At 45.9% G+C, this 12500-nt stretch overlaps 2 protein-coding genes across 2 annotated transcripts in view; one reads left to right on the forward strand and one right to left on the reverse strand.

The window, feature by feature from the left end:
• LOC308159434 (glucose-induced degradation protein 8-B homolog) overlaps window positions 1–4582 on the reverse strand; it is a 5503-nt gene extending 921 nt beyond the window's left edge. Inside the window, exons 1-5 of the mRNA XM_080533218.1 lie at window positions 4463–4582; window positions 3249–3376; window positions 2415–2611; window positions 1407–1604; window positions 1–695 (exon numbers count right to left, since the gene is read on the reverse strand). The exon at window positions 1–695 is cut by the window's left edge and continues 921 nt beyond it. Of these exons, the coding sequence (XP_080389344.1) occupies window positions 522–695; window positions 1407–1604; window positions 2415–2611; window positions 3249–3369 (690 nt within the window). The 5' untranslated portion in view covers window positions 3370–3376; window positions 4463–4582 and the 3' untranslated portion in view covers window positions 1–521. The remainder of the gene's footprint in view (window positions 696–1406; window positions 1605–2414; window positions 2612–3248; window positions 3377–4462) is intronic.
• Window positions 4583–6162: 1580 nt separating this feature from the next.
• On the forward strand, window positions 6163–10515 carry LOC308159694 (dnaJ homolog subfamily C member 5-like; the record flags this gene model as incomplete). Its single annotated transcript, XM_080533509.1, has 5 exons — window positions 6163–6263; window positions 7683–7814; window positions 9001–9214; window positions 9429–9600; window positions 10385–10515. The coding sequence occupies exons 2-5, from the start codon at window positions 7705–7707 to the stop codon at window positions 10513–10515; spliced, it is 627 nt and encodes a 208-aa protein (XP_080389635.1). The 5' UTR covers window positions 6163–6263; window positions 7683–7704.
• Window positions 10516–12500: the final 1985 nt, after the last annotated feature.

A 12500-nucleotide genomic window follows, 5' to 3' on the forward strand; every position in this document is an offset into this window, starting at 1 on the left:
TCCCCTCTGTCCTTTACATAGGAGCCTAATTTAGGCTTCACAAACTCCATACTGTATGCAGCTAAAATATAATATCATATAAAATCATAACTTCCACTCTTAATGTGGCAAAGCAGTGGCATAGAAACCCCCCCCCCCCCCCAACAAAAGAAAACAAATCAGAAATCTGAGTGCTCGAGAAAAAATACTTAGGAGTTACTTTTCAGGCATATAAACCCACCATTTACATTTGTTGTCTGCAAAGTGTCTATAAACGTGGGTACTAATCTGTTCTGTTAAATGTTTTTTACATCATGAAAACTGTCCTCTTTAAAATACCGCCATGTACAGTTTTGCACAATCAATTAAGTCCTCTAATATTATGCAACATGAAAAAAATGTATTCATACATCATATTTATATATAATTATATGCATTTTTTTTTTTACATGATATCATCCAGTCGCTGACTGATTATAAATAGGAGAAGAGAAGGGAAGGAGTGGGGTGGGGTGGGGTGTCCGTGTCATTTCCAGTTTTTGTTACTTGGGGTCCTCGATCGTGCCCTTGCTGAGGTCCGTCATTTTGGGGTACTTGACTTTCTTCTGATCCAGCTCGTTCTGAGCCCACAGGAGCAGCTTCAGCAGCTTAGCCAACTTGGGCGTCGACTCTCTGTTCTCATAGTCCAGAACCGCCTGGTTCACCTCACTCCACACCTGAGGGTTAGAGGTAGAGGTAGGGTTAGACTCTCCACACCTGAGGGTTAGAGGTAGAGGTAGGGTTAGACTCTCTACACCTGAGGGTTAGAGGTAGAGGTAGGGTTAGACTCTCTACACCTGAGGGTTAGAGGTAGAGGTAGGGTTAGACTCTCTACACCTGAGGGTTAGAGGTAGAGGTAGGGTTAGACTCTCTACACCTGGAGGTTAGAGGTAGAATTAGACTGTCTGTTCTCATAGTCCAGCAGCACGGCCTGGTTCACCCTTCTCCACACCTCCAGGTTTCATCATCAGCAAGAGCAAAATGAGCTACACAGAAAACTGTCCACGGCGCCCACTCTTTCTCCTTATTGACAGAGTACAAGTAAAGACAACGAAATGCAGTTCTTGCGGTTCTCTCGCCCCCTCCCTCTCTCTCCCCCCCCTCCCTCTCTCTCTCCCCCCCCTCCCTCTCTCTCTCCCCCCCCTCCCTCTCTCTCTCCCTCCCTCTCTCCCCTCCTCTCCCTCTCTCCCTCTCTCCCCTCCCTCTCTCCCCCCTCCCTCTCTCCCCCCCTCCCTCTCTCCCCCCCCTCCCTCTCTCCCCCCCCTCCCTCTCTCCCCCCCCCTCCCTCTCTCCCCCCCCCCTCCCTCTCTCCCCCCCCCCTCCCTCTCTCCCCCCCCCCCTCCCTCTCTCCCCCCCCCTCTCTCTCTCTCACTGACACACACACACACCTTCTGTCGCTGCATCATGTTGAGCAGGTCTCCGAAGGGCGACTCCTCGGGGTTGTCGAAGGCCAGCAGGGCCAGGGTCCGCTCCATCTCCGCCAGACACTCCCTGCTCTCCTCCCCCTGCTCCGCCAGCTGCGTCTGGGCAAACTCCAACGCCGACTCCGTCTCCCGCAGTCTGATCAACTCAATCAAGTGCTGCTGCTGCAGCGGGGGAAGGAAGGAAGGAAGGAAGGGGGGGAAGGAAGGAAGGAAGAGGAATGAGGATGAAGAAGTTCTGGCAGTTGAGCTGAAAGCTCTCTATGCGATGCACAATAGAGTAGCCTAACCCTCGCACAGCCTACATCATTTATTGTTTTTATTTTTAGCTATATATAATATATGTTTTATTATTATTCTTCTTGCTTATATATTGTTGTTTTTATGCCCTATGCTCAATTTCCTATATGTGCAAAATATACATGGCCAAATAAAATAATTATAATTATAATTTCTAATTCGAACCAAGGCAAGTTTATTTGTATAGCACATTCCATACAACAGGGGCAATTCAATTAAGCAATATCACATGAGAGGGAGTGCCGCAGACCGAGTACTGAAGACAATCACAGCCGTGCTGATATTCAGTATAACAGCACGTCCTCGAGTGTGATATTGCTTTTATTCAACAGCGCCATTTATTAGTTAACAGTAATAAGCGACAACAGATTATGATTTGTTTGTTTATTTAATCATTTATTTTGGCTCCGGCAACAGAAAATAGTTCTGTAACTGAACTTCAACTGGACTGTTGCCTAGTAACCCGAACACAAACATCCGCAGGCTAGCTACTTTGTATTAACGGTTATTTAATAGAACACCTGTGCGGCAGAGTGATACATATAGTTAAAGGTCCCAGTGCTGTTATACTGTATATCGGCACTCATGGAATGCCTCTTGTCCAATCAAATGACTTGGTCTGAACTAACTGTTGTATGAAGTGCTTTACATATAGCATACAGAAAAGAACCCTACCTGCAGGTGGAAGTACAGGTATCTGTTGGTGTCCAGCAGCTCTGGGTGCAGGCTGTTGATGAGTGCGATGGCCTCCTGGATCTGTCCCTTCAAGATCATCTCTCTGATCTTTATCCTCTCGTCCAGAGAGTCCAGGTCCACGCTGGGCTCGATCCCAGACTCCATACGGAACTTCTCTGCTGCCTCCTTAAAGCCCTCTAAACCAACACAGAAGACCAGGGGGGATCAGTTCAAGATACCGTGAAGGCTTTTCCAGGGTTCCCACACCTTCTGAAACATCAAATTCAAGCACCTTTCAAGGACTTTCAAGACTCAATTCCTTCAAATTCAAGGGCCCAACACGGCATACGTAGTTTGTGACAGATCTAGATGAGAATTTATAGAATGACCATGAACGGTTTTCAAATCTATGTCGGTTTAAAATCGAACTAATTAACCTTAGTAACTAGTATGGTTGTTTTATTCCCTTCTACATGTTACCTTTTTAGAGAGAGAGAGAGAGAGAGAGAGAGAGAGAGAGAGAGAGAGAGAGAGAGAGAGAGAGAGAGGGAATTCAAGCACTTTCAATGACCCCTGTCGATTTTCAAACACCTTTAAGGCCTTGATTTTTCCCCCTCAAATTCACAAACATTCAAGGAGTTCAAGGACCCGTGGGAACCCTGCTTTTCTTCTATTAGTATAGCCTACTGACTATCATAATCACCATCATCATCATCATCATCATCACCAATAATGTGCTGTCAAACATTATGCTTACACTTCACTGAGAGAGCCTCATATTTGGCACCACCACTACCTAGTGGATGTAGATACCAGCCTAATGTTATGACATACCTGTCACCAGGTAGTTCATAATTAGCCGGTTCATGTCGGCCCTCTGTATGTGCACGTTGTTTAGTTTGTCCATCCACTCATCTTTCGTGATGTCTTCGGGCTTTTCCGTGTAACTCATCATTGGGATCCTGTTCAAAGTTTGGAAGGAAGAGAAACGTGTTAAACGTAAACATTCTAAAAACATGCACAGACAATTGACACAACCCATGACATGACATGTGAACTAGCAGGCATGTTATGTTAGGCAGCTGTCAAGTATACATGTCTCAGGCAAGGTTCCCCCTCTCTCCTCTCTCTCTCTGTCCCCCTCTCTCTTTCTCTCTGTCTCCCTCTCTGTCTCCCCCTCTCTGTCCCCCTCTCTCTTTCTCTCTGTCTCCCTCTCTGTCTCCCCCTCTCTGTCTCTCTCTCTGTCTCCCTCTCTGTCTCCCCCTCTGTCTCTCTCTCTGTCTCCCCCTCTCTGTCTCCCTCTCTGTCTCCCCCTCTCTGTCTCCCCCTCTCTGTCTCTCTCTCTGTCTCCCTCTCTGTCTCCCCCTCTGTCTCCCTCTCTGTCTCCCCCTCTCTGTCTCCCCCTCTCTGTCTCTCTCTCTGTCTCCCTCTCTGTCTCCCTCTCTCTGTCTCCCTCTCTGTCTCCCCCTCTCTGTCTCCCTCTCTGTCTCCCTCTCTCTGTCTCCCTCTCTGTCTCCCCCTCTCTGTCTCCCTCTCTGTTTCCCTCTCTGTCTCCCCCTCTCTGTCTCCCTCTCTGTCTCCCCCTCTCTGTCTCCCTCTCTCTGTCTCCCTCTCTGTCTCTCTCTCTGTCTCCCCCTCTCTGTCTCCCTCTCTGTCTCTCTCTCTCTCTCTCTCTCTCCCTCTCTGTCCCCCTCTCTGTCTCCCCCTCTCTCTGTCCCCCTATCTCTCTCCCCCTCTCTTTCCCCTTCTCTGTCTCCCCCTCTCTGTCTCCCTCTCTCTCTCTGTCTCCCCCTCTCTGTCTCCCTCTCTGTCTCCCCATCTCTGTCTCTCCCTCTCTGTCTCCCTCTCTCTCTCTGTCTCCCTCTCTCTGTCTCCCCTTCTCTGTCTCCCCCTCTCTGTCTCTCCCTCTCTGTCTCCCTCTCTCTCTCTGTCTCCCTCTCTCTGTCTCCCCTTCTCTCTCTCCCTCTCTCTCTCCCCCTCTTCTGGCCTGGCATCAACAAAAGCAGCAGACAGCAGAGTTGTGTTATGCTAAGCCAGTTTGCACTCACCGTGTAATTATACAACTCAAAAAGATCGATTTGTTAAACGAGTGAATTATTGGCTAAATTAAACCGTAATATACGTTAATGACTGCAATGTTCATAGCTAACTACTGTCAAATTAAATGCTGAAGCTGTTTAGTTTCTGAGTTTAGCTATATTACGCGCAGTTGCTTCAACCTCTCGTCTCGCGAGAAGACAAACGCGAAGATTCAAAGCTCCTGATTGGCCGGGAGGATGATGTCAGGGTTGCCAGGGAACAGTTGCAGCCATTGATGATGGGATGGATTTTTTTTTTCCACACGGATTTTCTTTTAATATATCTTATCCTATACAATAAGATACACTATTTCAATATTTCAGACTATGTACACTTCTATTTATATATTAAAAGAAATGTGTTCCAAAAGGGTTCTTCGGCTGTGGTAAAACCAGATAATTTAGCAGGATTGTGCTACAATAATTAAATTATGATTATATAATGATTGGAGCACTTTGAGCTGCAACGTTTGCAGGAAAAGCGCTATAAAAATAAAAGTTATTATTATTACAAGAACTGATTTTACTCCCAAATCTGATTATACACATACACACTGATTATACACATCGGTCACATTGTCACATTGCTCACTCATTTCATATGTATAAATATCTAATATATATATTATAAAATGTCTATCTATCTTCTTTGGCTATAGCAGAAGCAGATAATTTGACAGAATTGTGCTACAAGAAATGATTTTACTCCCAAATCTGATTATACACATCGGTCACTCATTTCATGAAGTATATAATATAATAATATCTATCTATCTATCTTGTGAAGCCATACCTCCCTGAATGAACTGGATGAACTGGTTTAAAATTAACTGGATGGAGCAATGGGAGAATGTTATCCATTTCTGCTGGCACCATAAATGTGCTCGCAATTTCATTGGATGTTACATTCCAAGACCCCTCCCCCCACATGCCTGAATGGTTGTTTGTTGTTATTAATTTTGTGACTATTTTGTAGAGAATTATAGCGACTCTCCGCAAAGGCTTTCCCCAGACCTCCCGGACTATTATCAACGAGGTTCATTGTGTCAACGAGGTTCATTAATCTCTAGTTCCTGAAGTGATCTCTCTGGAGTTAAGAGACGTCTGATAACCATGTGTGTCCCATTGTGCAATAACACTATGTGCAATATGACAACACTCGGGTACATAAGGTTCAGAGATAGGAAATGTTAGGATATGTATAGCATAGCATAGAGTACAGCACAGTGTTTTATTTGTATAGTATAGTGGATAGTGGATAGTGTACATAGCTTTATTTATGTAAACCAGCTCTTTTCCCTTCTTGTTTTTAGTTTTTTTTCCTAGCACCAGGGGAGCCCCCCCTCCCAAATTTCGTTGTTTGGTACCTGTACTATATCAATGACAATAAAGACCATTCATTCATTCATTCATTCATTCATTGAAGAAGCTACAAAAAAATCATGTGGGTGTGGGTGACATGCACATCCCATCATATGGGGGTGACAATCCTTGCATATAGAGCGTTATCTTTTAATTTCAGAGGGGTTACATGGGGCGGGGGGTGGGTGGAGCGGGGGTTGATCGTGGGGGTGGTCGGGGGTTGGTCGTGGGCGGGGGGTGGTCGTGGGGGTGGTCCGGTCGGGGGCGGGGCGAACACAGTGCTGCAGCTGTCTATGGTTGTGGTGGAGGTAGGTGCGCGCGGTTCCTTGGGATGCAACCATAATTAGGTACCGTTTATTACACCCCGGATTTATTCCTCTATACTCTGCGCATCACAGCCGACTGTAAGGTGAGCGTTCTCATGCATTTGGATGGCTTATGTTTGTAGTCATAGTTTTCCTCGCCCTTGAAATATTTTTTACTGCTGACTTTAGCGGATCCTGGTCTTGTCTTGCATCAAGAACCGGCCAGCAGGCAAACCAACATGGATGCTGTGCGCTGAGACAGGGATGTGGTGGGGATGCAGCCAGCCAGAGACTCGGGATATTTATATAATTGGACATTTGAAAATAATACAGGAAAGAAAAACATTTGTTATATAATAAAAACACATTTCCTGGATCGGTATGTCTCAAATAGGGTGTAGGTCTACTCGCCAGTTATTTGATGTACGACAAAGCCACAGTTTGTATTATTTATTTTTTTTGACAAATGCCAACGTCGATAATATCCTACGCCTGGTTAAAAAAAAAAGAGTAATTTGGTCAGTTTGTGACATTTTACTGGGCGTTGAGGTGAATGGGGAATTATATGACTAAGTGCTCCGTTTAGTGTCTATGAATTTCACCCCTGTAGATCACTGCATGCCTGGATGTCAATAAGGCCCCATTGATTATAAATCACAGTATTCTTACGGATATAACATTTCCGTACTTTTCAAATGACATACTGTGATGCAGAGGATCCGGGAGAATGATTCCAGCATATGAAGCGTTTTAGCTTCACCACTGCAGGAGGCAGTTTGCTCGCTGATGCCACAGGCCCCAGTCTGCTCGCTGATGCCACAGGCCCCTGTGTGTCCCTACACTGCTACAGCTGCAGCCTGCTTTCTGTATAATTCGTTCCCACAGATCTCATTGATTAGGTAGTGCAGCAATTTAGGTTGCTGTTGTAACGTGTACAAGTCCACTGTCCATACAATCCACTGTGTGAGCATGGCTTACATCCTAAAACACCTTAGTGGTTCATCAGTGGTTTTATTACTACATTTAGCACAATTCAGTTCTAGATAGAAACCGAGGAGATCTCGTGAATCTGAGACTTGGTTGTCTAATCGTGGATCTGTTGCCGCAGAGAGAACAGCTAGGCTTATTTTTCACTTCTCTTTACATCACTGCGTTGCCCTGGGACTGCTATCCTCTTACGATGCACCTTTCATTGACGGTGAGCGATGGGCTGCTCCACCTCCTCACCTGTTCTCACCTGTCCTCACCTCTCCTCCCCCCACGGAGAGGTGGACTGGAGGCAGCAGCTGTTGATGATGTGGATGATAACAGAAACCACACACTTTCATTTGGACGTTTTCAAGGACATATTTAGTTTTCAAGGTAGAACTGGTAGGGCCTATATGATATGTGGGGAAATAGGGACATGGCTTCATTCGATACGCAGGGTTTTATATACAGCTACATACGATGCCATGACTCTGCACTATGACATACTGGTGGTAACTATGTGTTATTTTTCTCCCCCCTTCCCTCGTGTTCAGATTGTGAAGGACGTGAGGCATCATGGCGGAACAGCAGAGGCAGCGTTCCCTGTCCACCTCTGGTGAATCTCTCTACCTTGTGCTGGGCGTCGACAAGCTGGCCACGCCTGACGACATCAAGAAGTCGTACAGGTCAGTCAGACGTCAGACCCTGACGCATAGCCTACTACGCTCTCTGCTAATCACTGTCAACACTCGGAGACGATGAACGCATACTATTACATCCGTCGATGGACATGCAGTTGCTTTTTGTAGCCCCGTCCCTCTGGAACGCCCTCCCCAATCACATCAGACAGGCCAACAACCCTGCCAACATTTAAACAGGCCCTCAAAAACCCACCTCTTCAAGCTCGCCTTCACCAGTTAACCCTCTCCCCCTCCCCTTCCCATGTGTCCCCAGCACTACCATAATTAGGTCCCTATACTTTCTTTTATCTATTTTTTTGTGTCTTTTTATTATTACTACTCAATCTTTTCAGTTTGTAAAGCGTCTTTGAGTGTCTAGAAAAGCGCTATAGCCTATAAGTCTAATGTATTATTATTATTATTAGTCTCTCTGCTAATCACTGTCAACACTCGTAGACGATGAACGCATACGACTACACCCTACATCCAGCTCACAGCCTGTTTGAACTACTCCCTTCTGGACAGCGCTACAGGGCCATCAGGTCAAAAACATCACGCCACTTGAACAGTTTCTTCCCCAAAGCCACAGCCCTCCTCAATAACTCCTGATCATTGCATCTTGCACTTTACATGTTTTTGCACTAACTTGTACAGTATATTTATTCACTCATATTGGTACTGTATTATATTGTCTTGAGTATTGTTGTGTTGTCGTCTTGTTGTAGTATGTACTGTAGCTTGTTCAGCATGGAGAATACCAAGTCATGTTCCTAGAGCACTGCACATGGCGAATAAAATTTAATTGAAATGTAATTGAATCCGTCGAGAGACATGCAGTTGCTTTATGTAGATAAGCAATTGCATTTGTATAGTGGGTTTAATTTGTACGTTTTGTTGTCCTGTTTGGAGATAGTAGTTTTAATTAGTTTTTCCTGTAAAGTACATTGTGTTGCACTTAGGAGCAACTGTATGAAATGTGCTATATAGATAACATTTTATTTCATTTTTAGTCTTTTAAACAATTGATGCTAATGAACACTCCCATATCGCACTCCCATGTCACCATCGCTATCATGTTTTATTTGCGCTTCTGGTTAGATGCTGAACTGCATTTCGTTGTCTGGTACTTGTACTCTGCAATGACAAGTTGTACAGTTGAATCTAATCTAATCGAATCGCCTTTTGTTCTCAGAAAACTGGCACTGAAGTTCCACCCCGACAAGAACCCAGACAACCCCGAGGCGGCGGACAAGTTTAAGGAGATCAACAGCGCCAACGCCATCCTGAGCGACGGCACCAAGCGCAACATCTACGACAAGTACGGCTCCCTGGGGCTCTACGTGGCCGAGCAGTTCGGAGAGGAGAACGTCAACACATACTTCGTCTTGTCCAGCTGGTGGGCTAAGGTAAGAGGACGACGACGGGGAAGATACAAACCTGCCTTAAGGAAAAGAAAAAGAACCATGCTTGTGTGATGTTCAGTGTTGCCGTTAATGTTGTTGTTTTCTTTTTTCATCTCTTTCTCTCTCCCTCTCTCTCTCTCTCTCCCTCTATCCTTACCCTCTTATCGTCCTGTCCTCTCTTTCTCTCTCTCTCTCTCTCCCCCTCTCTGTCTCTCAGGCGTTGTTTGTCTTCTGTGGTCTTGCCACCGGCTGCTACTTCTGCTGTTGCCTGTGCTGCTGCTGTAACTGCTGCTGTGGGAAGTGTAAACCCCGGCCTCCAGAGGGCGCTGAGCCTGACTTCTACGTCTCACCAGAAGACCTGGAGGCCCAGCTGCAGACTGACGAGAGAGGTGAGGCTCCACACTACTAGTCATCCACACACTACTAGTCATCCACACACTACTAGTCATCCACACACTACTAGTCATCCACACACTACTAGTCATCCACACACCACTGGTCATCCACACACCACTAGTCAGGTACATTACATTTACACACCACTAGTCAGGTACATTACATTTACACACCACTAGTCAGGTACATTACATTTACACACCACTAGTTACATTTTTGCCATTTTCAGGGCTTTGTCCAAAGCGACTGACAACAAATACATTTGTCTGAGTAAGCGAATCGTCTATCCATCATCAGTCATCGCAATAAAAACTAATCTATTCTAGGGCCAGGGGCCATTGGCAATCATAGGAAGGAAGAATTCGATTTCTCTCTCTCTCTCTCTATATATACAGTATATATATATAATATTATTTACAGTAGAGAGACAGTACAGAGGGGTAGAGGGGATGAAGAGGTCTTAGGAGAGACAGCTAACTTGTAGCCTGAAGAGACGGAGGTCTTTAGTCTACGGTGGAAGATAGGGAGTGACTCTGCAGTTCCATCAGCGAGGCGTCAGGACAGTGAGAAAGCTGTGACCGAGTAGCATGACTGCTGCACCCTGCTGTTGTAGAATGTTAATGCTGTGACATCAGTCGCAAGTCATCAAGTGGTGTAAGATCCAACTCTGACCGTGTGTGTGTGTGTGTGTGTGTGTGTGTGTGTGTGTGTGTGTGTGTGGATGTAGCAGGTGTGTGTGTATATCTATCTGACTGTCTTTTGTGTCTCTCTTGACAGAGGCTGGCGGTGACCCCATCGTGCTGCAGCCCTCTGCGACAGAGACCACCCAGCTGACGTCGGACGCCCACCATTCCACCTACCGGACCGACGGGGGCTTCGAGGCGGGCTTCGACACAGGCTTCAACTAATTCCCTTCCCCCGCCTCCTGGCCTGTGGCCCCCACTCCTTGCTTCCCTGCTCCACCTTAACAAGATGAACGAGACGGAGGGGGGGGGGGGGGGGGGGAGGGGGGGACAGCGATCTGTTTCAACTACAGGAAGGGAGAGAGCCAGCTGCTGAGGGTGTTAGGAGAGGGGGAAAGTGAGCGTGGTCCACAAACGGAACTCTTGAAGACAACCCCCAACCCCCCCCCTCCCCGTTTCCCCCCCTTAGGCCCAGAGTGGTCTCTCTCTCTACTCCCCAACCTCCATTTCGGGATAAAAAAAAGAAAGAAAACGTTTGCTTCACTTTCGTTTCTTCTTTGGTATATTTTTGGCCTTTGACCCCCCCCCCCCCCCCCCCCTTCCCGCCATCCCACCCATCTCACCCCCCATCCACCAACCCACGGACCCTTCTCCACGTGTCTTGTCATGGTGTAGCATGCACTGTTTTAAAAAACCAGTCATTGTCTTTCTTTGTTTTCTTCTCTTAATGTGACATGTTTATGTTTTGGTTGAGAACTTCATACTGTAGGTGCATATGTATGTGCAATATGTATGTGTGTGTGTGTGTGTGTGTGTGTGTGTGTGTGTGTGTGTGTGTGAGAGTGTGGTTCACTTGGGGTACAGTTTACTTGATGTTTTTTGCTGGTCGGATAAGAGAGAGGCTTTAAGGCTCAGGGAGGTATTGGATAGTGAGGTGTGCTTCGTGTCTTTTGCTGCGCTGTGCCGTTATTAAACATCCCTAAGCAGAGCTGAGGCACCAGTTATTGACAGAAAGCTCTGTTTTGTATCGCCATCGGTGGATGCCATATTGTTCTTCTCACCATCAGCTACTAAACCTTCAAGGCCATAGCTAACGACTCCTAATTACTGTCCTGTCTTCATACGGTACGTGCCAGGGTCAGGGAGGGGGCGGGCACATAAGAAGCGTTTCACAACAGCAATTTCCTAACAGTTGCTGATAGTTTTTAGTCTTAGCTGTTGGTGGCTTCTTTGGCCTTCTCTTTAATTGACCTGGCTTGGTTTGGTCTTGGTTCGTTGTGCACCTGAAGCATTGCTTTTGCCCCTCTGCTCCCTCACACCTGAATTGAATGCTTGTTGCAATGCTTTTCCCCCAGGACTCCCTCCTCCTGCGTCGACATAATACTGGGTATTATGACTTGTTGTATCAGTCGATAAATCATAAACAGTATATCGCTTTACACCCGTTGTCGATAGGCGTATATGTTGTACAGTTTTACTTGGCCACTGTGCCACCAACAGTTGCGTTTGATTGGTGGGATGGGTATGCTTTCACGGCCGCGATATTTTTTGGAGCGACACCTCACTTTGAAAGTACTGCTGTGTGCTGTGTTCAGTCGACCATGGGGTCTTGAGCTCATATTTTTTCGGTTCGGTTGTGGTATAACATTTGTGGTATTTGTCTAATTCAGCAGATTATATTACGTGTTACTGTGAAATACCAGTGGTCTCACAAGACAGGGTCAACAGACACGTAAACCCTTAACTTGATGTACCGTATTCTATCAACTACAAATATATATATATATATATATAGAGAGAGAGAGAGCTTCACTTTTTTCATCCAAAATCAAAGAATATCTCCTGTTGCTCATTTGAGAATATCTCTGAAGTTGGTTGAAACAAACATCACAAACGTTCAATCTGCGGTTGTAGTTTTAATATAGTGACGTGACCACACCGTTGATGGTGGAGATGGAAGGACTGTAATCTCTCAGCATATATGAGTGGATGTTCTGGATAAATCCATTAATCTTGTAGGTTTTTACCAGTGATTTTCTTTCGTGTGTCTGTCGAGTGCAGCCCTTCACTGTATAAGCCAAGGACCCTGACCCCCACCATCCCAGTTTAGAGGATGACATCATTCTGAGCCGTCTTAACCTATGTGTACTGTAACGTGTGAAGGGAAATAATCATGTGACCATTTTCATATTTTTCTTTTGTGCGTGCGT

The sequence above is a fragment of the Nansenia antarctica genome (assembly GCF_963989245.1).
Source record: "Nansenia antarctica genome assembly, chromosome: 6".
Taxonomy (NCBI): Eukaryota; Metazoa; Chordata; class Actinopteri; order Argentiniformes; family Microstomatidae; genus Nansenia; species Nansenia antarctica.